The 26609-nt window shown below is 45.8% G+C and overlaps 1 protein-coding gene across 7 annotated transcripts in view; it reads left to right on the top strand.

Annotated features, from left to right (window-relative positions):
- TRIO (trio Rho guanine nucleotide exchange factor) overlaps nucleotides 1-26609 on the top strand; it is a 3522386-nt gene that overhangs the window by 2197999 nt on the left and 1297778 nt on the right. The window contains exon 38 of one of the 7 annotated variants that reach the window (XM_069219644.1): nucleotides 1565-1678. The exons of the other annotated variants lie outside the window; for them this stretch is intronic. Within the exon in view, the coding sequence (XP_069075745.1) occupies nucleotides 1565-1588 (24 nt within the window). The 3' untranslated portion in view covers nucleotides 1589-1678. Of the gene's footprint in view, nucleotides 1-1564; nucleotides 1679-26609 lie in introns of those variants that run through there. 7 annotated transcript variants of the gene reach the window in all.

Genomic DNA, 26609 nt, shown 5'->3' with positions numbered 1-26609 from the left:
CGTACTAGGGCTTCCTTCCTTCCTAAGGAAGGAAGCCCTAGTTGCACCCTTTCATGTAGGCCAGTCCATCACTCTGCCTACTTTCTACGCACCCCCACATCCTTCGAATGAAGAGGAGAAACTCCACCATCTGGACCCAAAAAGAGCGTTGGCATTCTACCTCAATCGTACCAAAGACTTCTAGGTGGACGATCAACTCTTTGTTGGGTATGTGGGTGCGAAAAAAAAAAAAAAAAGGTGCAAAAGCATACCATCTCTCGATGGGTGCTTCTTTGCATCAAAATGTGCTACGCCTTGGCCAAAAAGCAACCTCCTGAAGGCTTGCATGCTCATTCCACCAGAGCAACTGCTGCTTCTATTGCGTTAGCACGCGGAGTTCCTGTCCTGGATATCTGCCAGGCAGCTACGTGGGCGTCCCTGCACACATTTGCTTAGCACTACTACCTGGACAATCAGGTCCGTCGGGACGGCTATTTTGGTCATTCGGTCCTGTAGGACTTCCTGGTAGGATCTTGGTTTGCAGCTCACCACCGAGGATGGCATTGCTTGGGTATCTATTATAAGGTAAGGAATCTGCAACTAGAAGTCTCTATCAGCTGTACAAGTTACTTACCTTCGGTAACAAAATATCTGGTAGAGACATATTCTAGCTGCAGATTCCTTACAGCCCACCCATCCTCCCCGCTTGCAAACTACTTTGTAGGGACAGGGTTTCCCCCTTTCAGGTCCTTAGCTCTGGCGCACCAATCTTTGTGTTCTTAGCGGCTCTGCGCTTTGACGTAGAAAGTCGTTTAAAGAAACTGACGTCACTACACGAGGGCGGCGTCTATATACTACTCCCGACGTCATCACGGCGACCACGACGCCAACGACGCCCGCGGATACAACCTATGCCATCTGCCAGCGTGCAAGGGTATTGCTCACCAAATTCACCAGCACACACATTCATTTCCTAGACTGCATTTCTAGCATTATAGTTGCTACGCGTGTGTTTTTGTCATTGGTCAACTAGCTTTCTCATCTCAATCTCCTTTTCTTTCAAGCTCTTTTTTTCCCATTTCTTCCATGCCACCGACCAGAATGGCTGCAATTGTGTGATGACAACTCTACCCCTGAGCAACAAAGAATGGTGTTCTGCCTGTGGTATTGTGTGGAGTAGTCCGACATGACCATAGTCTAGTTCTAGGAGCTGCTTCAATAGGAATGTGAGACCTTAATGCCATTTGAATGGTTTCTTTGACTAAGTGATTGGCCCACACAACCTGTCCATTGCTCTGGGGATGGTATAATGGTGACCGTATGTGCTCTAAATTATTTACTTTCAGGAACTGGTCATTTCTTGTGACAGGAATTGCACTCCATTGTCAGAGACCAACTGATGTGGAAAGCCCTCCCTACAAAAAACCTCCTTCAGGAATGTTGTCACATCAAACATGGTGGGCTGTGATACAAACTTTACTTCAATCCATTTGCTAAAGTAGTCAACAATAACAATGGCATATCGCATGTTTAAGGGTAGAACATTAATTCGCCCAATAAAATCGATTCCGAATTTTATCCACAGGCCTTCAGGCAACTCAACAGATAACATTGGACAACGGTGAACTGACATGGTTTTGTCCGCTTTAGCACATATGGAGCATCGGCTAACAAATATGTCAACGTCACGATTCATGGCTGGCCACCAATACCTTTCCCTAAGCTTTTGTTTAGTTCCTGTCATTCCTACATGACCTTCATGTGCTAGGGCCACCAACCTCCCACCCAATGACATTGGTGCAATAAAGGTTTCACCTCTAAGGAGGACCTCATCAACAATGGTAATGTCATCTTTAATTTTCCAATATGGTTGCAATGTTTCCTTCAATTGCTTTTCACACGGCCAGCCTTCAATTATGTACACTTTTCTTTCTGTAAATATGTTTTAATTTCTAGTGGCCTCCTCCCACTCTTGTTTTGTAATAACACTATAGGGCTCTTCACTATTAAACAAACATGCAATCAGAACATCATCATCATACTCGTTCTCTTCACAATCACAACATATGGTGCACGTGACAAGTAGTTGGCAGTAACATTCACTTTGCCAGAAATATGCTCTGTTCTGAATTGGTACTCTTGTAATTTACATACAAGCTTTGCTATTTTTGGAATAGGTTTATTTGAACCTTTTCCATCTAGGATGCTGACTAATGGCTTGTGATCTCTATGTAAAATTAACTCTTTTCCCCAAAGAAAACTTTAAAACTTTGTAACAGCCCAGACACAGGCTAAAAGCTCACGTTCAATTACTGAATATTTTGGCTCAGCTCTTCTCAGTTTTCTTGAAGCAAAAGCAATACTTTTCTCCTCTTTAGCCATTCTCTGGCTTCGCACTGCCCCCAACCCAACTTGACTAGCGTCAGTGGTCACTATGCTCTGTAGTTTTTCACTGAAAGACTGCAAAGGAAGGTGCTAGCTGAAGTTCTTTTTTATGTTTCTCATGCTTTGTTCACATATCTCATCCCATACGAATTCTCCATCCTTCTTTGTTAGCTTCCGAAGTGGTTCCACTTTTGTTACATAATTCTGTATGAATTTAGAGTGAAATTCACACATTCCTAAAAATGATGCAAGTTCTTCCTTGTTGCTTGGGGTTGGCAAGTTTGAAATTGCAGATATTAGTGATGCCTTTGGTCGAACACCTTGTTCATCACTAAGGTGTCCAAGGTACTCTGCTGTTCCTTTGAAAAATGTACATTTTGTTTTTGTAGCGTTGGACCACTGTCTTGAATTCTTCGTAATACTTTTTTTTTAAATAGACAGGTGTTTCTCAGTTTTACTGTAGATTAGTGTGTCATCCTGAAATGACCTTACACCTTCCATATCTGAAAAAAGTTGATTAATTACTCGTTGGAAGACCGCCGATGCCGAACACAGCCGAAAAGTAATCGACATAATTGGTAAGCTCCTTCAGGAGTGATGAACGCTGTGTAGCTCATTGAACCTTCTTCCTCCAACTGAACTTGATGGTAAGCTTCCCTGAAGTCCAGAGTAGTGAAGAGTTTTGCTTGGTCCAGAGTCATCACCATCTCATTTATCAGAGGCAATGGTTGACAGTCAGCTACCATGTAATTGTTGAGTTGGTGAAGATCAATGCACAAACGGATTGAGCCATTCCTTTTCTTAGCTAAGACCACGGGTGACAGCCACTCGGATGGATTGATAGGTTATATTATTCCTTTGTCGCACCAACTCTTTAAAATATCCTTGACCTCAGAGCGGGCAGACAAAGGTATGTTTGTTACACGTTGTTTCACAGGTTGCATGTCTTCCTTAAAAATGATTTTGTGTTTGAAATGTTTTAAGCACCCACGTTTTCCACTGAATACTTCTTTGTATTCTTCAAGAATATTTTCCAAGCTGTCTTCTTGGATACTGAACACACAGGGCGGTTGGCATGGGTTGATCAACATCCTCAGGCTCTGTTGCTCCAACCAACCAAGGATGTTGACATTTTAGTCTACCACAAACACCTTTGAGGATGTATTTTTGTCCTTGAACTTCAGATTAGCGTTACATACTGCTTTGAGCTTTATTCTGTTACCTCCATAGGCTCCTGGAATAATCTTGCTAGCCTGTAGCGGTGCTTTACATTCTAAGTTCTCATAAGTGTCCTTTGACAAGATAGTAATTCTGGAGCCAGTATCAGCTAGCATTTCCACACTTTCCCCATTTACATGAATGTTGCATTTGGGTTGATTATGTAAGTCCTCCTTACTGATGATGGCCACAAGTAACACTAAATTCTCCATCATTTCACTGTCGTCTGAGTCTTCGTCTGTTTTAAATCCTTCCACCTTGAAGACTTTCTTCACATGAGAAGATTTGCAAACCTTAAGGAAGTGTCCAACCTTACCACATCCCTTGCAGGTTTTGCCAATGGCATGACATCCCCTGCTGGATTCTAATTGTATCAAGGTAGTTTTTCATTTTTGCCTTGGCTTCAGTGAACACATCCCATTCTTGTTCTTCCTCCTCCTCTTTCTCAACAGGAGCTATGTGATCAAACAACCTTTTTCCTTCTACCCCCAGACAGCTATACATCATGGCTTGTTTTCTGGCTGGATCATACTTGGTTCCATTGATAGCTTCCAAATGTTTTTCAAAACATTTGATCTATTGTGTCCAGCTTTCTGCAGGTGGTCCTGGGGCATCTAAAAAGGTATTTGGTGTTGCCACTGCGTTCATTATGCCAGCGATGATAATGTTAATTTTCTGGGGTTTTATTTATAATTTATACGTAATGATCTATCAAATTGTTTAACTTCTCAGGTTAAGATTGTACAATGCATTTGTTTAGCTATAAATATCACTTCTCAGGATGTGGCTCCCTCCTGTAGCTGTTTAGTATAGCACATTAGTTAATTCAGGGCATGTAAAGGGTTATTCACTCACAATTCAGCTCACAAAGTCATCTCAGAAGCCAGAAATCGGGGTCAAGAGGTCGTAACTTGCCGGCAGGAATTCAGATGCATGAGTGGATATGAGCTGACACACCTCGGGCTCTTCACATGACTTATGCTCGAAGAATGCACTGGGTACGCCAGTCCAGAGCTGTGAACACAGCCTGTCCCTCGTCAAATGGATTTTTGTTTTTGATCCCGGCCTGCGTCGCCAAATTTCCTTATGTAATGTCGAGGAGACGGAGAGTGAGGTGAATATCTGTATCTTTATTGCCTTCTTCCTCCGAATGCCCCAATGCTCCTCTTTTCCCTCCCCCCAACATTCCAAAGACCGTGCGCACAGACACACGAGGTAAAACAGGGGGAAGGAGGAACACATGATACACGGGGCTAAATTACTACATTATGTTTCTGCGCTATGACAGAACACTACAGGGTTTGATTCTGGAAATCCACAGGCTGGAGAAGGAAGATGGCCGCCTGCTGAACGTTGCTGGATCAGTGGTCGGATTCCCCAAGGCCAGGGGTCTGCGGGGGCAGGGGTACCTTTAGGCATCAGGAATCTTCGTCCGGCTCTCTCGCAGTCAGGGGGGGTCCTCTGGATTGAGGCTGCAGGCATTGTCGTGTTGGCTGGGAGGAGTCAACCCAGGGTGGACACTAGATCAGAATTGCCAGCGGACCTCCTCTGTATTGGTGCGGAGTGAGCAGGACTCATTGATCCATGGCAGTTCTGGAGACCTTTGCTGGAGTTTCTTTCTGGACAGGGACGCTGTCCACGGGAGATCTGGGTCCTCTGGGGTGCAGGCAGTCCTCTTGGGGCTTTTAAGAGGTTGCTGGTCCTGCAGGATGTGTTGCCTTTTTGTAGCAGGGGCTTCAGAAGGTGGAGACAGGCCAGTAGGGCTGGGGCCAAACCAGTTGGTGTCTTCAGTCTTCTCTGCTGGGGAACAGCTTAGCAGTCCTTTTTTCTTCTGGTTGTCTTCTTGAGTGTGGTAATATATAAACTAATAGTAGTATGTTCCTTCTCCCTTTTCCCTTAGTGTTGTTAGTACATTAAATATGTTGTAACAAGTTAAAGAAAATGTAGTATGTTCCTTCGCCCCTCCACCTTCAGAATGTTGGTACATTCTTCCAGTTATCAGAGTGTGGCATTTAGAATGTTCGGACTGAAGGAATGCTGTGTGGAGATCTGTAAAATCAATATACATAGTGGAGTAGAGGAGATGTGAATGAAGGCGTCTGAACCTAAAGGACCTCACGTCTTACTTCATAACACTGGCGACGAGTTACAGTGCATAAGGGGGCATTTCCATCTCCTCCCCTTTTCATTACTCCACTTTTATTTGCATTATCCAGCATAAGGTACTGTAATCTCATCTACAAGCTTACTCTCACATTTACTCTTCCAGGCGGCATCTTTATCTCTGGCAAGAAGTATTTCCCTTCTGCATTATATTGAGAATATTTTAATAGTGCCTGAATTTACCGTTTGAAGCATGACAAGTTAATCTGTCTCATATCTGTCACTTGCCTCTGCCAGGCACAGCGGATTTTACTCTCTTGTCAACAAAATAATTTACGGTGTTGCTTTCACCATCAAAAACAAACGCTGACAGGCACAGCTGATTGCCTTTGTCTGACAGGAGGTTGTTTTATTTGCAGGCATCTCTAAAATAAATCATAAGGTGGCAGTGTTGTCAAGCGTGCTGAGCTAATCTGTCTAATATCTGTCACTCGCATCTGCCATTAGTGATTTTCTCTTCAAACTCGTCTGATTTATTTAATTTGTCAATGGTATAGCAAACGCTGTCAGGCACAGCTAATTTCCTTCGCCTGTCAAGAGTCTTGTGTCATTTTTTAAAATTGTTTATTTATGCATAGAAAAGAACACATATAACTATGCACTACATTATAGCAGATTACATTTAAGGAAAAGTACAGTCAGTCGACCAACCAATGGCAGTACCAGTTCGAGACCCCCACCCGAGTTCACACATTGTGCTCTGACCTAGTAGGCATAGAGAAATAAAACATTTATAGTACTAGACTAGGTCTAACCAACCACCACAAACGCATTAGGTACATTGATTAGGGGCGCCAACTACTACATATTCATTGCAGTGCATACAATTCATTAACTATCAAAGAAACCGAACACTGTAATTATAGAGAGCACTGACAGAACAGAAGATAGTGCAACAGTGCCCATACGACATTGAAGGTATCACGCACCCACAACCAGAGGGGAAGGGGAATGCCCGGGGGGGAACTGGACAACAGTCCATATACAAATCAGGGACAAGGATGAGGAGGAGGTCAGCTCATGACGACCCCCACATCAAAAGCCAACCCTGGAGACACACCCACCATGAAACCTCAGAACTCACAGCCATGCCTCTATAACCTCCAACCTCATTCCTTGAGTGGACTAACTATGTCCAAAGCTCAGCAGGCGGAAGCGTCTGTTAAGGGGTCCTCTCCCTCACTAACTCGCACGCCAGATAACTCATTAATCAAATCACGCCAGAGCTCCAAGTCACGTTCAGCATGTTCATCCACTCAAACTCTTTGCTGGCGACACTCCTCTGTGGTGGCCCATTCAGCCAAGTCACTCAGCCAATCAGCACGCAGCAGGGGGTGCGGGCTAGCCCAACGGATCGCAATACACCTCTTTGCCAAGATAAGCCCCAGCTGTTCAAATCTATACACCATCTTACGACCCTTCTTAGGGACAGGGAGCAGGCCCAGCAAACTTTAATTGCTACCTGCACTCGCACAGCAGTGACCTTCCTGAGCACCTCCACTACCTGACGCCAAAAGGGTTGAACAGAGCCACAGACCCATGCCATATGATCAAATGAAGCCGATGGCACCCCACAACGGCCACAGCTGTAAGGTCTTGAGGGGGATATTCTATGCAGGAGTTGAGGTGTCCGGTATGCTCTATGCAATTAATAGCAGTGCATCAACTTAAATCGAGCATTGTTAGTCGCATCTTGCACCAGTGAACAGGCTCTATTCCATTCCCATCCGTGAGTGCTACACCCAGGTCAGCTTCCCAGCAGCTCCTGCTTCTCTGCGTCCCAGTTAGCTTATCACCCTTGAGAGCTTTATAAGTTCGGGACAGGAGACCGTGGTCACCTCCAGGGTCAAGAGTCACCAGGAGGTAGGTTTCAGCTAGCTCCTCTGGGAATGTCGCCCAAATCTCTCTGGCCATCTGTGAAATACTGTAGGAACTTCCCCCGGCCCACTCCAAACAGGGACTCCGCTTCTTCCCTTGTAACAAACGTGACATTGTGGTATAAGTCACCCGCATTATTACAACCCCCTGCGTGCCACTTCGCAAAATCCATCATCTCAGCAGCCTTGACAAAGGGCCGGATCCACCATAGTGGAAGCAAGCACGCGTACGGGGCCCTGCGTAGAACCCACACAACTGCACTCTCCCAAGCTCTCGACATTTGTTCTACCAAATAGGGGGCACCCTGTGGAACCCTAGAGCCCCCCATTAGTATATGCAGGAGACGCTCCACACAGACAAAGCCAGTTAACAAATCCTTTTCTTAATTAGGAGTGTCCTCCCACCACCGGACTGCGTACTGTAGTAACCATGCTAGGTAACATAGGTAGAGGTCTGGCAGTCCCAGACCCCCACTAGCCAGGTCCAATTTCAGGAGTTCCATGCAGACTCTGCATCTTTTGCCCGCCCAGACTAGAGATAATAGTAATCTATCCAGCTGCCAGAATAATGAGAGAGGAAGCTCACAGAGTGAATTCTGCATGACATACAGGCACCGGGTGAGAACGATCGTTTTACTAAGTGCGATTCTACCCATAACCGATAATAAGAGAGAGTTCCAGAATTGAACAGAGGTGCGGAGGCCTTCCAGTACTCTTCCCATGTTTAGAGTAATTTGCAGTTGCGGGGAGTGCATAACTCGAACTCCTAAATATAAAAAGGACTCAGTCTCCCAAGACAGCCCCAAACAGGGAAGCTCTGGTACTGCCAACGTCGACAGACCTGCCATCGGGAATAATACTCTTCTGTGCCAATTGATTCGGAGGCCTGATACCTGCCCATCATACCCAACTAGGGGGACCGCACGCTCCGGGTCTGTGACATACACCAGGACATCATCAGCATACAGTGATAATATATGCATTCTTGTCCCCACACGGATGCCCCACCTATCCAGCCCAGACCGTAGTTGTATGGCCAAAGGCTCCATAGCCAAAGCGAACAGCAGTGGCGACAAGGGACACCCCTGCTGTGTGCCTTGTTCGATAGTAAAGGACTCTGATACTATTGCCCCCGTACGCACTCTCGCCCGAGGCGCTGTATATAAAAGACGCACCCAGGATAGAAAGACGGGACCTATACCCATCCTACGCATCACCTCCCATAAGAATTCCCAGAATAAGGTGTCAAATGCTTTCTCCATATCAAGAGCCACCAGAGCTGCGGGAAATGTGGAGTCGCGGGTCTCGTGTTGTATATGTGATAAGCGCTGTATATTCATATGAGTCCCCCTCCCCGGTATAAATCCGCATTGATCACCCTGTCCCCACTCGACTCAAATGAGAGGCCAAAACCTTGGCCAACAATTTAACATCCACAGTTAGCATGGATAAAGGTCTATAGGAGCCTGGGTCGTCCGCTGCCTTCCCAGGTTTCGGTAGCATGACTATCAGTGCTTCCTGCATATTCTCCGGGAGAAGTCCCTCACCACGCGCCTCATTAAGCATTTTCAACAGTCGCGGCAGAATCACAATAGGATAAGTTCAGTAAAATTAGACTGTTAGCCCGTCAGGACCAGGTGCTTTCCTGGATGCCATTCCTCCCAACGCCTCCACCAGATCGTCAAGGGACACCTCCCCTTCCAACTCCTCCAACTGGGCCTCCGTAAGGCAAGGCAGCAGCAGACCACCCAAATACTCCTGTATCTGGGTCACACCTACACCACATAGTGTGGCATAAATAGGCTGCAGGTGCTCTCGCAGATGCAAATTCACCCGCAGCTGCCCTAAAAAATTTTCGCCAGAAGGACCACAGAGTATCTGGATGATAGGGACGGGGCACTCCGCTGGAGGAGCCAAGTCAACATACGCCCTGAGCTGTCCCCCTCCCGAAACAGCCCCTGCCTATAATTCCGGCGGGCATAATTATCCAGGGTAAGGAAATGCCTCCTTGGCATGGTTGCCCCCTGACTTTTTGCCTTTTGCTGATGCCAAGTTATGATTGAAAGTGTGCTGGGACCCTGCTAACCAGGCCCCAGCACCAGTGTTCTTTCCCTAAACTGTACCTTCCACAATTGGCAAAACCCAGGCACTCAGATAAGTCCCTTGTAAATGGTACCCCTGGTACCAAGGGCCCTGATGCCAAGGAAGGTCTCTACTCAACACATGCACACTGCCTCACAGCTTGTGTGTGCTGGTGGGGAGAAAAAGACTAAGTCGACATGGCACTCCCCTCAGAGTGCCATGCTAACCTCACACTGCCTGTGGCATAGGTAAGTCACCCCTCTAGCAGGGCTTACAGCCCTTAGGCAGGGTGCACTATACCACAGGTGAGGGCATATGTGCATGAGCACTATGCCCCTACAGTGTCTAAGCAAAACCTTATACATTGTAAGTGCAGGGTAGCCATAAGAGTATATGGTCTGGGAGTTTGTCAAACACAAACTCCACAGTTCCATAATGGCTACACTGAAATCTGGGAAGTTTGGTATCAAACTTCTCAGCACAATAAATGCACACTTAAGCCAGTGTGGAATTTATTGTAAAATACACCAAGAGGGCATCTTAGAAATGCCCCCTGAATACCAATCTGACTTCTAGTGTTAGGCTGACCAGTTTCTGCCAGCCTGCCACAACCAGACGAGTTGCTGGCCACATGGGGAGAGTGCCTCTGTCACTCTGTGGCCAGGAACAAAGCCTGTACTGGGTGGAGGTGCTTCTCACCTCCCCGTGCAGGAACTGTAAGACCTGGCGGTGAGCCTCAGAGGCTCACCCATGTTGTTACAGCGCCACAGGGCATCCCAGCTAGTGGAGATGTCCCTATCTGGCCACTGCCCCTTTCTTGGCATCAAGGCTGGAGGAGATCTTTAGAAAAACAAGGAGGAGTCACCCACCGGTCAGGACAGCTACTAAGCCCTGAGCTGAGGTGACTCCTGCCTTCAGAAATCCTCCATCTTAGTTTTGGAGTATTCCCCCAATAGGATTAGGGCTAAGCCCCCCTCCCCACATGGAGGAGGCACACTGAGGGTGTAGCCACCCTCCAGGAGAGTAGTCATTGGCTACTGCCCTCCCAGACCTAAACACATCCCAAAATGTAGTATTTAGGAGCACCCCAGTACCCAGGAAATCAGATTCCTGCAACCTGAACTAAAAAGAAGGACTGCTGACCTACAAGCCTGCAGAGACAATGGAAGACGACAACTGCTTTGGCCCCAGCCCTACCGGCCTGTCTCCTGACTCGAAAACCTGCAACCAATGACTCATCCAACTGGGACCAGCGACCTCTGAAGCCTCAGTGGACAGCCCTGAATCCCAGGACCAAGAAACTCCAGTGAGCAGTGGCTCTGCTCAACAACCAGCAACAAACTAGCAACTTTTCTACACTGCACCCGGCCACCCCTGTGCCGCTGCGGGTGTGTTTTGTGTGCCTACTTGTGTCCCCCCCGTGCTCTACAAAACCCCCCTGGTCTGCACCCCGAGGACGCGGGTATTTAGCTGCTGGCAGACTGGAACCGGAGCACCCCTGTTCTCCATAGGCGCCTATTTGTTTTGGGCACCACTTTGAACTCTGCACGAGTCCAGCCCTGAGCTGCTGGTGTGGTAACTTTGTGGTTGCCTTGAACCCCCAACGATGGGATGCCTATGCCCAGGAACTTAGACTTGTAAGTGTCTTACTTACCTCACAATCTAACCAATACTTACCTCCCTCAGGAACTGTTGATTTTTTCACTGTCTACTTTTAAAATAGCATATTGCCAATTTAACAAAAAGTGTATATGTTATTGCTCTAATTCAAAGTTCCTAACTTACCTATGTGGAGTACCTTGCATTTTATGTATTTACTTCAAATCTTGAACTTGTGGTTCTAAAAATAAATTAAGAAAATATATTTTTCTATATAAAAACTATTGGCCTGGAGTTAAGTCTGTGAGTGTGTGTTCCTCATTTATTGCCTGTGTGTGTACAACAAATGCTTAACACTACCCTCTGATAAGCCTACTGCTCGACCACACTACCACAAAATAGAGCATTAGGATTATCCAATTTTGCCACTATCTTACCTCTAAGGGGAACCCTTGGACTCTGTGCACACTGTCTCTTACTTTGAGATAGTATATACAGAGCCATCGTCCTACATCCAGTCTATCCCAGAGGTCTACAGTTCTGCCACTCACCTCAAGGCAATCCGACTCTGATGCGTCGCCCTTATCTATTTGGCGCTGTAAGGCTGCCAATACGTCTTCCTGTTGAGTGAGCTCCTATTCCAAGCGCTTCCTAATACCATATGTTTTACGGAGGCTTTCCCCTTTCTACTTTCAGTGTCTCCCATTCGATGCCTCGGGCCGTAGCCTGACCCCAATTTGTACTAATAATTCAGCACACCTTGAAGGTCTTGTTTATATTTGGGATTACCTAGTAGGTCTGGCCGAAGACGCCACAGGGGGATCGCAGGCTTGGGTATGTGTGTTTCACATTCCAAAAGGAGAGGGGCATGGTCCGATAAGAACCAGACCTGATAAACAACACAGCGGACGTCAAGCGATCCGTCATTGGCAAGGAGAAATCGGTCCAGGCGCCTGTAAGTCCCATGGGTGGGCATGTAACACGAAAATATTCTAGAGGAGGATCTCCCTCCACACAGCCACAAAGTGTAAATTCCTCATAACTATCCGCAATTTGGCAGTCATGTGCGACTTAGTGTTCATCTTTGGCGGGTCCCTATCTAGGATTCCGTGAGTCTTGTCATCTTTAGTAACGTGACGTATGATTATTAATGTTCGAAAGCTGACAGACACTGCGGATTTTTCTCGCTTGTCGAGTGTGTCTTTAAGGGGGTGCTATCCCCATTAAAATCAAAGACTGACTGGCACAGCTATCTATGTCGCCTGTCTAATGTGAAGTTGCAAGTGAAAACACTGATAGGCATAGCTGATTTCCTTCGCCTGTCAAGAGTCTTGTTTCAACATTAGCATCGTTGTCAGCATTCAGTCAGAGCTGTGTATGTTTATCAAAGTTCTAACACTGACAGCCACAGCGGATTTTCCTTGCTTGTCAAATGTGTCAATTCCGAGGTCGAGGTTTCACGCTGATGGGCTCAGCATATCATGGGGCCTGTCATCACATGAAGTGTTTTGTTCATGTTTCACACAATTAATTAATGAATCTTGTTGTTGTGAGTTGTATTCACACAGGTTTTTTTTTCAACCATAGTGAGGGAACCTATTTATCTCTAGTTATCAAACACCTTAACAGGATCACAAATATAGAGCGCATTATTTTCAATCCTGATACGCACACCTTATTAATATAGTATATGTTTTTAACAAGTTTCACAAACTTTTAATGCCTTTTAATTGGTGGTAGTTCTTCATTGCCCGTGTATTTGCCTATTTATCTACATTACGGGGTAATTACTTTCTGATAATTTTCGAATTATTTCATAGAAGCTATCAATGTGTTTAGTCAAATATACCTCCCTAAAGTTTCAAATATAAAATTGCTGTCTGTTACATCCTTAAGATTTAGAGTGCATTTTACAAATAATATTTTCAGCGGTCTCATTTTATAATTACAATATTGTTAATATATTATAAACAAGTTATTTTCCCATTTTATTTACATATAGAGGAACGTTCCCAGGTAGCATTTTTATATTCTCAACAAAGTGAGTAAATCCTAAAATAGTTTTTTAGGTTTTTGCATTCATGATGGCTGTCCCAGGAATGTTTCAACCTGTCCCGTTCTTAAATGAAATTGGGGAACCAAACATTCCATGGAAGGAATGGGTGACAATCTTTGAGTACTATTTAATAGCTATAGGAGGTGACAAATTTAGCCCTGTAAGGAAGCAACTCATTTTATTGCCTAACTTCGGGACACACGGCAGGAAAATTTATGAATACTTACCCGAACCAAAATTACCGGAAGGTGATCATGATGAATATTGTGTCACATATATTGAACTGGAAAATCTATTTGGAGACAGAATTAATATTGTATTAGAACGTCACAATTTTTTCTGTCGCACTCAGGATAAACAAGAAAATGTAACAAATTATATAGCTGCAATAACAGGATTGAGCACTTTGTGTAACTTTGGGGATCTTAATGATTCACTCATTCGTGGTCAATTAGTATGATGTACTAATAATACAAAAATAAGAAAAAATGTTGCAGAAACAACCAGGTTTACAAGAGGTTATTGAGATAGGGAAATCTATTGAACATACTGCTCTTTGTTTCAAGAAATCAGATCCCAACGGTAGAAAAGTAGCCTCTTTTTAGCTTGGTCACCCCCACTTTTTACCTGTTTGTTAGTTTGTTTGACTGTGTTCACTGGGATCCTGCTAAACAGGTCCTCTGTGACTGGGCTCTCTCCTCTAAATTTGGTTGCTGGTAAACTTTTCTTCCCACAATTGGCATACTTGTCCCCCCATGTAAGTCCCTAGTATATGGTACCTAGGTACCCAGGGCATTGAGATTCCAGGGGATCCCTATGGGCTGCAGCAGTTATTCTGCCACCCATAGGGAGACCAGGCAAACGGTTCGGCAGGCCTGACATTGCAGTCTGCATGAAATGGGTGCATGCACCTGTTTTCACTACATGTCACTCACACCACCAGGTCACTGTAAGTCATCCCTATGGTAAACTCTTTCAGCCCAGATGGCAGGGCGCAGGTACCTGTGTGTGAGGGCACCCCTGCACTAGCAGAGGTGCTCCCATAAACTCCAGATCCATTTTCCTGGACTTTGTGAGTGCGCAGACGACATTTTACGTGTGTAATGGACATAGGTCACTAACTATGTCCAGCTACATAATGGTAACTCCGAACCTGGGGATGTTTGGTATCAAACATTTCACAGTCATACCCCAATACTGTTGCCAGTATTGGAAGTATGATTCCATGCACTCTGGGGGATCATTAGATGACCACCAGCATTGCTACCACCAGTCTTAAAAGGGTTTTCTGGGAAGCCCAACTGCTGCCACCCCCTCAGACAGGTTTCTGCCCTTCTGCTGCTTGATCCGATCAAGCCCAGGAAGGCAGAACAAAGGATTTCCTTTGGAAGAGGGAGGTAACACCCTCTCCCTTGTGAAATAGGTGTGACTGGCTTTGGAGGGGTAGCCTCCCCAAGCCACTGGTTTGCTTTGAAGGGCTCATTTGGTGCCCTCCATGCATAAACCAGTCCACACTGGTTCAGGGACCCCCAGTCCCTGCTCTGGCGCGAAACTAGAAAATGAAAAGGGCAATGACCACTCCCCTGTCCATCCCAGGGGTGGTTCCCAGAACTCCTCCAGAGGGTCCCTGGGTTCTGACGTCTTGCTTTCAAGGTTGGCAGGGAACTCTGGGAGCGTCTGAGTGACCAGATCAGGCAGGTGACATCAGAACGCCCCCCTCCCCCGATAGGTGCTTACCTGGTTAGGTGAACAGTCCCCCTTTCAGGGCTATATAGGGTCTCTCTCTTGTGTGGGTCCTCAGATTCGGCATGCAAGACTCCTCTGCAACCTCTCCTTTGACTTCTGGCCTCCGGAACTGTGACTGGAACCTCCAGGACCCAACAAGCTGCTTCCAAGAAGAAGGGACTCTTCAGCAGCATTGCTTCCAGGACTCCTGCCAGCTTTTCAACATTTTCCTTGCCTGCATTCTCAGAAGACTGCAACTCTTCAGCCTGCACAAGAATAAGAAGGAATCTCCATTGGAGTGAGGGAGTCACTTATCTGCAATAGCAGGCACCTACAACAAGCGACAACCGGCTGCGTGGATCCCCTCTCCTGCTGAGCTGCGTGGATCCTGCATCACAGGTGGTGGTTTGGTGTAGTCCTCTTGGTCCTCTCTGCCAGCTGTCCAACTTTGGTGGAGGTAAGCCTTTGCCTTCCCAGGCAGGACAGTACCCCCGTGCACCATGTCCCTTGCAGCTCCCAAGGCTTGTTTACATCTCCTTCATGGGATCGCCAGGAGACGTGTAGCTCCAGCTTCCAGCACTTCATCCTGCAAAGCACAGCCCTTTGGGGCGTGGCATCTTCTTTTGTAGTTCTGCGTGGGCTTCTTCTGCGACTCCTGTGTCCCGTCCTGTGGGACGCATGTGGGTGCTGGCTCTGCTCCTGTGAACCCTCTGCGAGGCTTAGGGTCCCCCGTGACTCCCCCTCCTGGGTTGAGTCCTCCTGGACCTTGCTGGTCCCCAGCAGCACCTTTTTCCACTAACCGTGAGTTTGTCTTTGCCAAGGCTTGTTGGTGGAACTCCTGCACCAGCACCCATCTGCAATCTTCCTTCCAGCATGGGGCTTCATCTGTATCCTTCAGGAACTCATCTCCGGTTCCAGGGCTTCAGTGCTGACCTGTTCTTCATTACCTCGACCAACTCCTACATCCACAGCTGGGTGTGTAGTAGCCTATACTCCTCCTGGCCTCCACCGTGACTCTTGGACTTGGTCCCCTCTCTCCACAGGTCTTCTTTTTTCGGGAATCCACTGCTCGTTTTCTTGCAGTCTTCTCTGGGTGTCTTCTTTTACTTCTTTTCCTCCTTTTGGGTGGTTCCAGTGTTTTACTCCTGCATTCCTGGTCACTGGGGGGTAGTGTGTTACTTACCTTTGTGGTTTTCTGATACCCTAAGCTCCCCTCTACACATTTTACTTACCTAGGTGGGGGTACCTTGTACGCATTCCATTTTTTTAGTATGTGGTTTGTGCTCCCCCTAGGGTCACTATCGGTTATTGCTATTTGCACTGTTTTCTAACCTTTTCTATGCCTGTTTCTGATTATTAGTGTTTATATTTATTGGTTTACTCACCTGCTAAGGATGGGTTACCTGTCTAGTATTTTGCGGTGATTTGTTCCGAAAATAAAGTACCTTTATTTTTGTAACACTGAGTGTTTTCTTTCATGTGTGTAAGTACTGTGTGACTACAGTGGTATTGCATGAGCTTTGCGCCTTAGCTGCTTGGCAACAGCTATCTCTAGAGAGCCTGGCTTCTAGACATTGCCTACACTTCACTGAGAGGGGATACCTGGACCTGGTATAAGGTGTAAGTACCATAGGTACCCACCACACATCAGGCCAGCGTCCTACACCAACCCTCTTCTGGACAAGTGTCTGAAGTTAGAGAAGAAAAATCAGGTGGGAATGTTTTCAGAATAAAGAATAATAACAAATTATGCCAATGAAACATTAATACAAATTTAAATTTAAAGTCCTATCATTGTGGAAGCAACAGCCATCTTGCAAATTCAACTTCTTGCCAAGCCAGAACGGCCACATGTAGAAGGTTTAATTAAAAAATGTCACTTCGCAAGGGTATGCAGGGATCTTCCCAGAACTGTCAAACCGTTTGACAATAAAAAAGTAGAAGAGAACCCTCAAGGAGTTAAGAGGATCGTTTTACAAGTCAAAAATTAGGAAGTTCCTTCCACCCAATATCCTGAATGTACAATATACATTGATGATAGTCCTATCAAAGTATTTGCTGACTCTTGTTCTCTTTTCACCCTCATAAATGTATAAGATTATAGAAAAATGGTAGATAAGGATGTAATACATTTCCTTAATCCTGACATCAAGCCTAAGAGATATAATAAAGACCCTATTCCTCTCAAAGGTATGTTTAAATGTCTCCTAACATTCAAAAACCGTACCACAGTTGGAAAGGTTTATGTAGTTGAAGAATGATCCAATTTGTTGGGTTGGCTGCACCAGAAAGAGCTAGGAATTAAATTGAATCCTACCAACCCAGAGCAGGTGATGGCTATCAATCAACCCAGCTCTTGTGAACAAATTTAATTGGAATTTTCAATTAGAATTTAAGGTTGTTGAAGGACTTCCAACATAAAAAGTAATTGAAATCAAAACCTAGGACAGTAGTACACAAAACTAGTCATCAGATCCTCGGGGTCTGTGCATGTTCCCAACACTTCCACCACAAGACAGCTCCAATACTCTGATTAGATTTGTCACAGAGTCTAAGAGAGTCCAAGTGGGGAAAATTGGATTAGGAAGGGAACAGCTAGGAAGGAGACCTGTAGGAAGCAAAAGGTTAAAACACAACATCAAAATTACATCCCATGAAATCAGTACCATGCTACAACTCTAAGCTTTGTCATTTCTGAAAACATGAAGAATCCTAGAATAGTTCTAAAAACTGACTAGGCCTTAGATGACCGAATACCTGAGGAGGAAACAAGAAACGTTAAATAGAACTTTCAGATTCAAGTACTTACTGTAGTATGAGAATCAGGAAACACTCTGAGCAATTTCTAAACAATCATATGAATTTCTATTTAAGAATACATATCAGGAACACACAGCATTATATCTAGAACTCTGGTCTTGTGTTCTCCTCAAAAACATTGGAAAGTGAATTGCGCACATTGCAGGTTTTTATATGTGTATTAAACATGATAAGGGATGGTGCACCATGAAATCACACAATGTAGAATCAAGGAATGAATCATGCGACTTGTCAGCTTGTAATGCTACCAAGGAAATGTGTTAGAATGGTAGCGCACAGTAATTTACATTATCTATACACGAGGAAAGAATCGCGCGTCTTGCCGATTCGGACGCCACCATGAAACTGCCAAGAAATGGTAGCGCGCAATGAATATCATGAATTAACCACAAAGAAAGAATCGCGCATCTTGCCGATTCGAATGTCACCATGAAAATGCCTCGGAAATGGTAGCGTACAATGAATACCAAGAATCACACACAAAGAAAGAATCGCGCGTCTTGCCGATTCAAATGCCACCTTTAAAATGCCTCGGAAATGGTAGCGTACGAAGAATATCAAGAATCTTACACAAGGAAAAAATTTCGCGTGTTGCTGACTCGAATGCCACCATGAAAATGCCAAGAAATGGTAGCGCACAATGAATAACATGAAAAGCACTCAAGGAAAGAATCGCGCGTGTTGCCGATTCAAATGCCACCATGAAAATGCTTCGGAAATGGTAGCGTACAATGAATACCAAGAATTTCACACAAGGATAGAATCGCACATGTTGCCGATTCGAATGTCACCATGAAACTGCCAAGAACATGGTAGCGTACAGTGAATATCAAGAATTACACACCAGTAAAGAATCACACGTGGTGCTGATTCAACTGCTACCATGAAACTGTCCAGGAATGGTAGCGCACAATGAATAACATGAATTAATCTCAAGGAAGGAATCGCGCATCTTGTCGTACATACAAATAACATGAAAAGTCTAAGGGGGTAATTCTGACCCTGGCGGTAAAATCCGCCAGGGCCAACGACCGCGGGAGCACCGCCAACAGGCTGGCGGTGCTCCCTTGGGCATTCTGACCGCGGCAGTACAGCCGCGGTCAGAAACGGAAAACCGGCGGTGTACCACCGTTTTTCCGCTGCCCTGGGGAATCCTCCCGCCATGGGGATTCCGACCCCCATACCGCCATCCTGTTCCTGGCGGTTTTGGCCGCCAGGCACAGGATGGCGGTATGGGGTGTCGTGGGGCCCCTGGTGGCCCCTGCAGTGCCCTTGCCAATGGCATGGGCACTGCAGGGGCCCCCGTAACAGGGCCCCACCAAGATTTTCAGTGTCTGCCATGCAGACACTGAAAATCTTGACGGGTGCAACTGCACCCGTCGCACCCCTTCCACTCCGCCGGCTCCATTCGGAGCCGGCATCCTCATGGAAGGGTGTTTCCCGCTGGGCTGGCGGGCGGCCTTCTGGCGGTCGCCCGCCAGCCCAGCGGGAAACCCAGAATAACCGCGGCAGTCTTTTGACCGCGCAGCGGTATTCTGGCGGTCCCAGCCAGGCCGGCGGCTTCTGCCGCCGGCTGGGTCAGAATGACCGCCTAAATGCACAATTACACGTGCATGAGCAAAATGTTATTAACATCAGGAATTAGGCCCAAAAATTAGAGCGTCATCGAATACGGGGTCGGGGGCCCAGCCCAACCTCCACCTTACTGCCCTGACTAAGAATCACCACTGAAGAATAAATCACAGAGGCCTGGAAGGTCAAGGTATGCCACCGGAACAGGAGCTCAGGAAGTTGCTGCTGTTCTGCACCGGGACCTCTGAATAGTGAGCACGTGGAGCTGGGTTGACTCCCTTTTATAGAGTCTTGGCCCAGCCCACATCCAGGCATGCTGCAGGGAAAGCTTCTAGAAGGCCCTGGAAAGGGACCACACCCTGACTCACTGTGAAAGCCTGCAGCATTACATTGCAAATTAACAGTATTTATAAGCATCTTAAGAATGAATCTTCTGAATTGAATTCTGCAATGCAAAAGGTTAAACAATAACATATCATCACAATGCATAAATTACATTATCTTGAGAGTGTTGGGTTTTTGCATTCTAGACGCCCGTAGAGCTCGCACTATCCTGGTGTTGACAACACCCCATTTAATGAGAGAAGCTCTTGAAAAGGAATTGAACAGATTAGAATCTATGGGAATAATACAACCCATTGAAAGCTCAATTTGGCTAGCCCCCATTGTAATCGCAAAGAAAAACCATAACAATGACATCAGAGTGTTGACTTTCGAGATTTAAACAACAGCATTTGGATTGAAAGACATCCTCTTCCTAGAATTCATGAGATGTTAAACACTATGGGTGAAGCTTTGTGTTTCTCTGTTCTTGATTTGTCCAATGCCTACCACCAAGTTGAGTTACATCCTGAATCCAAATTGCTAACTGCATTTACCAACCCCTTAGGTGCATTCATGTTTAACAGAATACCGTTTGGGTTGGCGTCTGCCACTGTGGTAATTCAAAAAATCATGCAGCACATTTTAAACAGTGTTCCCAAAACTCTATGCTTCCAGGATGATATTCTAATATACGGAGCCACAGTTGAGGAACAGGACATAAGGCTAAAAACCATTGTAAACAAAATGAAGGAGGTAGGACTCAAGTTAAAAAAAAAAATACATAAAAAAATGTCAGATTGGAGTGAGTACTGTAGAATATTTAGGGAATATCACTTCAAAAGATAGGTTTAAACCGAAAGTATGGTAATTGGAAGCAGTTAGAAAAGCGAATGCGCCCAGAAATAAAGATGAGCTCAAGTCATTTTTGGGGCTTGCTGAATTTATGGCAAAATATGTTAAGAATTTGTCTGAACTCCCTACAACCTAAGAGATTTACTAAAAACAATTTTTCTGAAGTCACATACAACCTAAGAGATTTAATAAAAAGTACCATTCCTGATAAATGGTCTGAAAACCATCAAGTATCTTTCCAAAATGTAAAACATGCTATATTATCTGCACCTTACCTATGCAATTTTGATCATAAAAGGAAAACTATTGTTATAATAGATACAAGCAACAAGGGATTAGGTGCGACCCTATCTTAGATCATAGAGGGTAAGGAAAGAATTATGGCCTTTGCATCTAGCAGAATCCAGTTACTCTGTAATAGAAAGAGAAGTGCTAGCATGTTTTTGGGCGGTAAAGGACTTCAAGTTCTTTCTATGGGGCATACAATTCGATATTCGCACAGACCAAAAACCTCTGGTCTACATGTTTTCCACAAAAGGTTCTTAAAATAGCACACCAAGGATCACCAGATAGATCCTGGGACTGGAAAGTTTCTGTTTAAGGGTGGAATATGTCCCTGGCAATGAAAATGCAGCTGCTGACTTCCTATCCAGATCTCCTTTAGATATAAAGGAGCTCTGTGAAAAATCTGAGTATCCCATAATGATAGTTGGTACAGCTTCTATCACAAATGATGAATGGAATTCTGATAGTCTCCAAGATGAATCCTTGTCCAAGCTGAAATTGTATGCAAAAGAAGGCTGGCCAAGCACAAGAAGTGATGCTGAAGGTGACATCAAAGGTTACTGAGAGGTAAGATACTAAATCAACAAAAATAATAATTTCTTATGCAGCAATGACAAAATCATACCTCCAATAAACTTAAGAAGTAAAATCATCGAGCTTGCCCACGAGGGTCATTCGGGCAGAAGCATGTCCAAATCACGTGTTAAGGAACAGTATTGGTTCCCTAATATGGATTCAGTGATAGAACCCAAGTTCAAGGATTGCTGAATATGTGCAAACAGTTACAAATCAAGAGTAGCCATCAAAGTTCCAATTTCCCCAGTTTCCATTCTGGATAAACCCTGGGAAAAGTTAACTCTTGATATAATTGGACCCATTAATATGTCAGGAGTGGTAAAACGTCATGCATTTGTATTAGTTGTTTACCATTCGCATTGGATTACAGTGAGAATGGTTAACCAAATCAGAACAGTCACTCATCAGTTTTCTGAAAGACATATTTTCAACTGAGAGTATACTAGCTACCATAGTCACTGATAACGACGTTCAATTAGCTCACAGAATTTCTCACACACCTTAACATTGTTCACCCTACTACTGCTTTATATTGCCAATGGGCAAATGGTGTTTCTATTTGAAAGAATTAACCGCATGGTCAAGGAGTGTATTCAGCTGGCTAGCATAAATCATTTAGCTGTGGAGAATCGAGACATGCTGTGGGCTTATCACACTACAGCTAATTCCATTACTAAAATAACTCCATTCTCAGCCTTGAAAGGCAGGAAACCCAGCACCAAATGGTTTCCCTTTTGGTTGGGAGGAGGGGACAAGGTTGTGCATATCTTCTCCTATACAAAAGACAAAATCACTTTACACCAGAATAAATATAAAAAGTATTATGAAACCAAACATAGCTCAAAACATCAACTATGGAAAGTGAGTGATTGGGTGTATATTAAAAACCCTGTGGGGGAAGGCGGGTACAGGTAAGAAATATTTGGGACCTATGCGTACGGCCAACGTCAGACATAATGTGGTTCTCATGGATAATGGCCAATGCTGGAGTATGGATGGGCTTGTCAAACAGGAGCCATCTTCTAGCCCCAGTGGGAAACATACCTGTGAAACCCATTGTGGAATGGGGAGGACACATCAGTTCAAAGAAAAGGTGGAGCCTATTTAAAAAGAACAAGTGGAAGACAAATCCATGCTCCTGATTGGCATAAAGACTATGAAATTAATATGTAATCTTTTGGAGCATATTTATAATATCTGTTAGAAGACAAACCCTTGCTATCATGTAATCCATTGGAGCATATCTATAAGATCAATTGGAAGACAAATCCATGCTCCAGTTTGACAAGACACCCATGAAGTTTCTTCAGCTTAAGGGTTAAATCATACTTGTTGGAGTATTATTTTGTAATCCACCTTTTGGTAACATTTGGTACATAACATACTATTTATTTTTTATTGTTTGTTAGGTGGGAAGATGTGTTATGATATATAAACTAATAGTAGTATGTTCCTACTCCCCTTTTCCAGTAGTGTTTTAGTACATGAAATGTTGTGACTAGTCAAAGAAAATGTAGAATGTTCAATCGCCCCTCCACCCTCGAAATGTTTGTACATTCTTCCAGTTATCTGAGAGCAGCATTTAGAATGTTCGGACTGAGGGAAGGCTGTGTGGAGATCTGTAAAACCGGTATAAGTGGTGGAGCAGAGGAGATGTGAATAAAGGCGTTTGAATTTAAAGGACCTCACATCTTACTTCATGACATTGAGGTCACCAGGAATCTGGTGAGTTAGTTTCTGGGGTGCCCCTAAATACTAGATTTAGGGGCTTTTCAGGGGTCAGAGGGCAGTAGCCAATGGCTACTGTCCCTGAGGGTGGCTACACCCTTCCTATGTGTACTCCCTTTGGCGTGGGAGGCACATTCGTAACCCCATAGGTTCCTGTCCTCCAAACCAAGATGGAGGATTCTGCAGGGAGGGGGTCACTTCAGCTCTGGACACCTTAGGGGCGGTCCAGGCTGGAGTGCTTACTCCTTCCTGTTTTACGTACTTTTTCCACTGGACTTGCCACCAAAAGTGGGGCTTTGTCTGGGGAATCTCCACTAGCTGGAGTGTCCTGGGTCACTGTAACAGGAGTTACAGTTATTGCAGAGGGAGTTGTGAAGCACCTCCAGCCAGAGCAGGCTTTGTTTCTGGCCTCAGAGTGCACACAAGCCCTCATCCAATGGGGTCAAAAACTTGTCTGCTGGTGGCAGGGTGGCACAGACCAGTCACCTCTACATTAGAGGGTTGAGTAAAATACAGAGGGCATCTCTAAGATGCCTCCTGTGTGCTTTTTACAATAAATCCAACATCAGTGTGGGTTTATTGTGCTGTGAAGTTTGATACCAAACTTCCCAGCCTTCATGGAACTGAGGAGTTCGTAATGACAAACTTGCAGCCCATGTACTTAGGATGGCCACACTGCACTTCGAATGTCTAAGTTTGGACTTGGACACCATAGGGGCAAACTGGTCATACACTATACCCTCACCTGTGGTATAGTGCATCCTACCTTAGGGCTGTAAGGCCTGCTAGAGGGGTGACTTACCTATGCCACAGGCAGGTTTTTGTGGGCATGGCACCCTGCAAGGGATGCAATGTCGACTTTGCCTTTTTCGCCACACCAACACACACAATCTGAAATGGTAGTGTGCATGCGTTAGGTGAGGGGTCCCTTAGGGTGGCACAACACATGCTGCAGCCCTTAGGGATCCTCGCTGGCCACAGGACCCTTGGTACCACTGGTACTTTTTACAAGGGACTCATCTCTGTGCCAGAGATATGCCAATTGTGGAAACAATGGTACAGTTTTAGGGAAAGAACACTGGTTCTGGGGCCTGGTGAGCACGATCACTGCACACTGTCAAGTCGGCATCAATATCAGGCAAAATGTTGGGGGGTAACTGCAACAATGGCCAGTTTCTTATAGAGGTCATTTGCCACCTCTCTGTTTCCAAGCATGAAGATGCAAATTGTGCAGGTCCAGTGCTGTACCTGACCCTGCTGTTGTGACGGAAGCTCCTGAAGAAGCAGTTCTGGGCACCACTGTGTAAGAAGCTGGCCTGTTGTGTGGTGGGTACCTAAGGTACTTACACCCTATACCACATCCAAATATCCCCTATTAGTGTAGTGTAGGCTGTGTCTAGAAGCCAGGCTCTCTAGAGGTAGTTGGATGAGCATCCATGGCTTATCTAGGAGACAAGCAGAGCTCCTCCAATACCACTGTAGTCACACATCACTTAGACACATGAAAGAAAACACTCAGTGTTACAAAAAATGTAGGTACTTTTTTTTTAGTCACACAATAACAAAAAGTGCTAGAGCGCCAACCGTCCAGTAGAAGGTAAGTAACACACCAAATATATTCGCTAGTTACCAGAAATAGGTATAGGAAGTGATAGAAGACAGTGCAATAGCAGATAGGTAATAGCGACCCTAGGGAGAGGCCACACCCTATACTAAAAAAATGGAATGCAAACACAAGACCCCCAACTAGATAAGTAGAATGTGTAGAGGTGAGGACTGCAAGAAATCAGTGGTGCTGAAGAGGGAAACCTATAGAAGAAGGAGATCAAGTCCAGACGTCACAGAAGACTCCAGGAGGGGTAGAGCTACTACCCACCCAGCTGTGGATGCAGGAGATGGTAGACAGTGATGTGAAGAAGGTCAGCACTGCAGCCCTGGAGTCGGTAGAGTTCCTGAGGGATGCAGATGATGTCCCATACAGGAAGACAAATTGCAGATGGGTGTTGGTGCAAGAATTCTACCAACAAACCTTAGCAAAGGCAAATGTCATGGTCGGCGGAAAGTGGAGCTGCCGAGAACCAGCAAGGCCCAGGAGGTCTCAACCCAGGAGGGGGAGTCGGGGGGCACCCTCAGTGACACAGAGAGCTCACAGAAGCAAAGGCCACACCCCCAGGAGTCCCACAGGATGGGGACACAGGAGTTGCCGAAGAGCCCACGCAGCACAACTGGAGAAGGGTCCCATACCGCAGGAGAACCACGCAGAGAGTTGTGCATGGCAGGAAGGAGTGCTTGGTGCTTGAGCTACATGGCGCCTGAAGATCTCTTGGAGGAGAGGCAAACAAGCCATGGCAGCTGCAAGAGACGCAGTACACGGGGGTACTGGCGTGGGAAGGCAAGGGCTTACCTCCACCAAAGTTGGAGAGCCGGCAGAGAGTACCAAGAGGACTATTCCGGACCACCACCCGTGATGCAGGATCCAGCAGCTCAGGATGAGAGGAGAGCCACACAGCCAGTCGGCGTTGCAGTAGGTGCCTGCGGATGCAGGGGAGTGACTCCGTCACTCCAAGGGAGATTCCTTCTTCCTTCTCATGCAGACTGAAGACTTGCCACTCTCAGAGGGCAGAGGAGGCACAGCAGAGGAAACGTTGCAGAAGCTGAAAGGAGGCCTGAAAACAATGTTTCAAGCAGAGTCTTTGTCGTGGATGCAGATTGTCGGTTCCTGAAGGGTCCAATCGCGGTTCCAGTGGCCAGAAGTCGAAGTAAGGTTGCAGGGGAGTCCTGTAGGAATTTTGCAAGCCGAACCTGAGGACCCACCCAAGAGATAGGCCCTAAACAGCCCTGAAAGGGGGATTGGTCACCTAGCCAGGTGACCACCTGTCAGGAGGGGGCTCTGACGTCACCTGCCTGGTCTGCCCACTCAGATGCTCCCAGAGATCCCTGCCAACCTTGGTCTCAACATGGGAGAACCCAGGGACCCTCTGGAGGCCTTCGTGGCACCACTCCTGGGGTGGTGATGGACAGGGGAGTGGTCACTCCCATTTCCATTGTCCAGTTTCACGCCAGACCAGGGACTTGAGATCCCTGAGCTGGTGTAGATTGGTTTTATGCATGAAATGAAGGGCATCAAATGTGCCCTTCAAAGCAAACCAGTGGCGTGGTGAGGCTACCCTTCCCAAGCCAGTCACACCTATTTCACAAGGGAGAGGGTGTTAACTCCCTCTTCCAAAGGAAATCCTTTGTTCTGCCTTCCTGGGCTTGATCAGATGAAGCAGCAGGAGAGCAGAAACCTATCTGAGGGGTGGCAACAGCTTGCACTGCCTAGAAAGCCCTAGAAAGCTGGTAGGAGCAATGCTGGCCGTCCTCTCAGG

Source organism: Pleurodeles waltl, chromosome 2_2, assembly GCF_031143425.1.
Source record: "Pleurodeles waltl isolate 20211129_DDA chromosome 2_2, aPleWal1.hap1.20221129, whole genome shotgun sequence".
Classification (NCBI taxonomy): Eukaryota; Metazoa; Chordata; class Amphibia; order Caudata; family Salamandridae; genus Pleurodeles; species Pleurodeles waltl.
The sequence above is the reverse complement of the archived record's forward strand: the minus strand, read 5'-3'. Positions and strand labels throughout refer to the sequence as shown.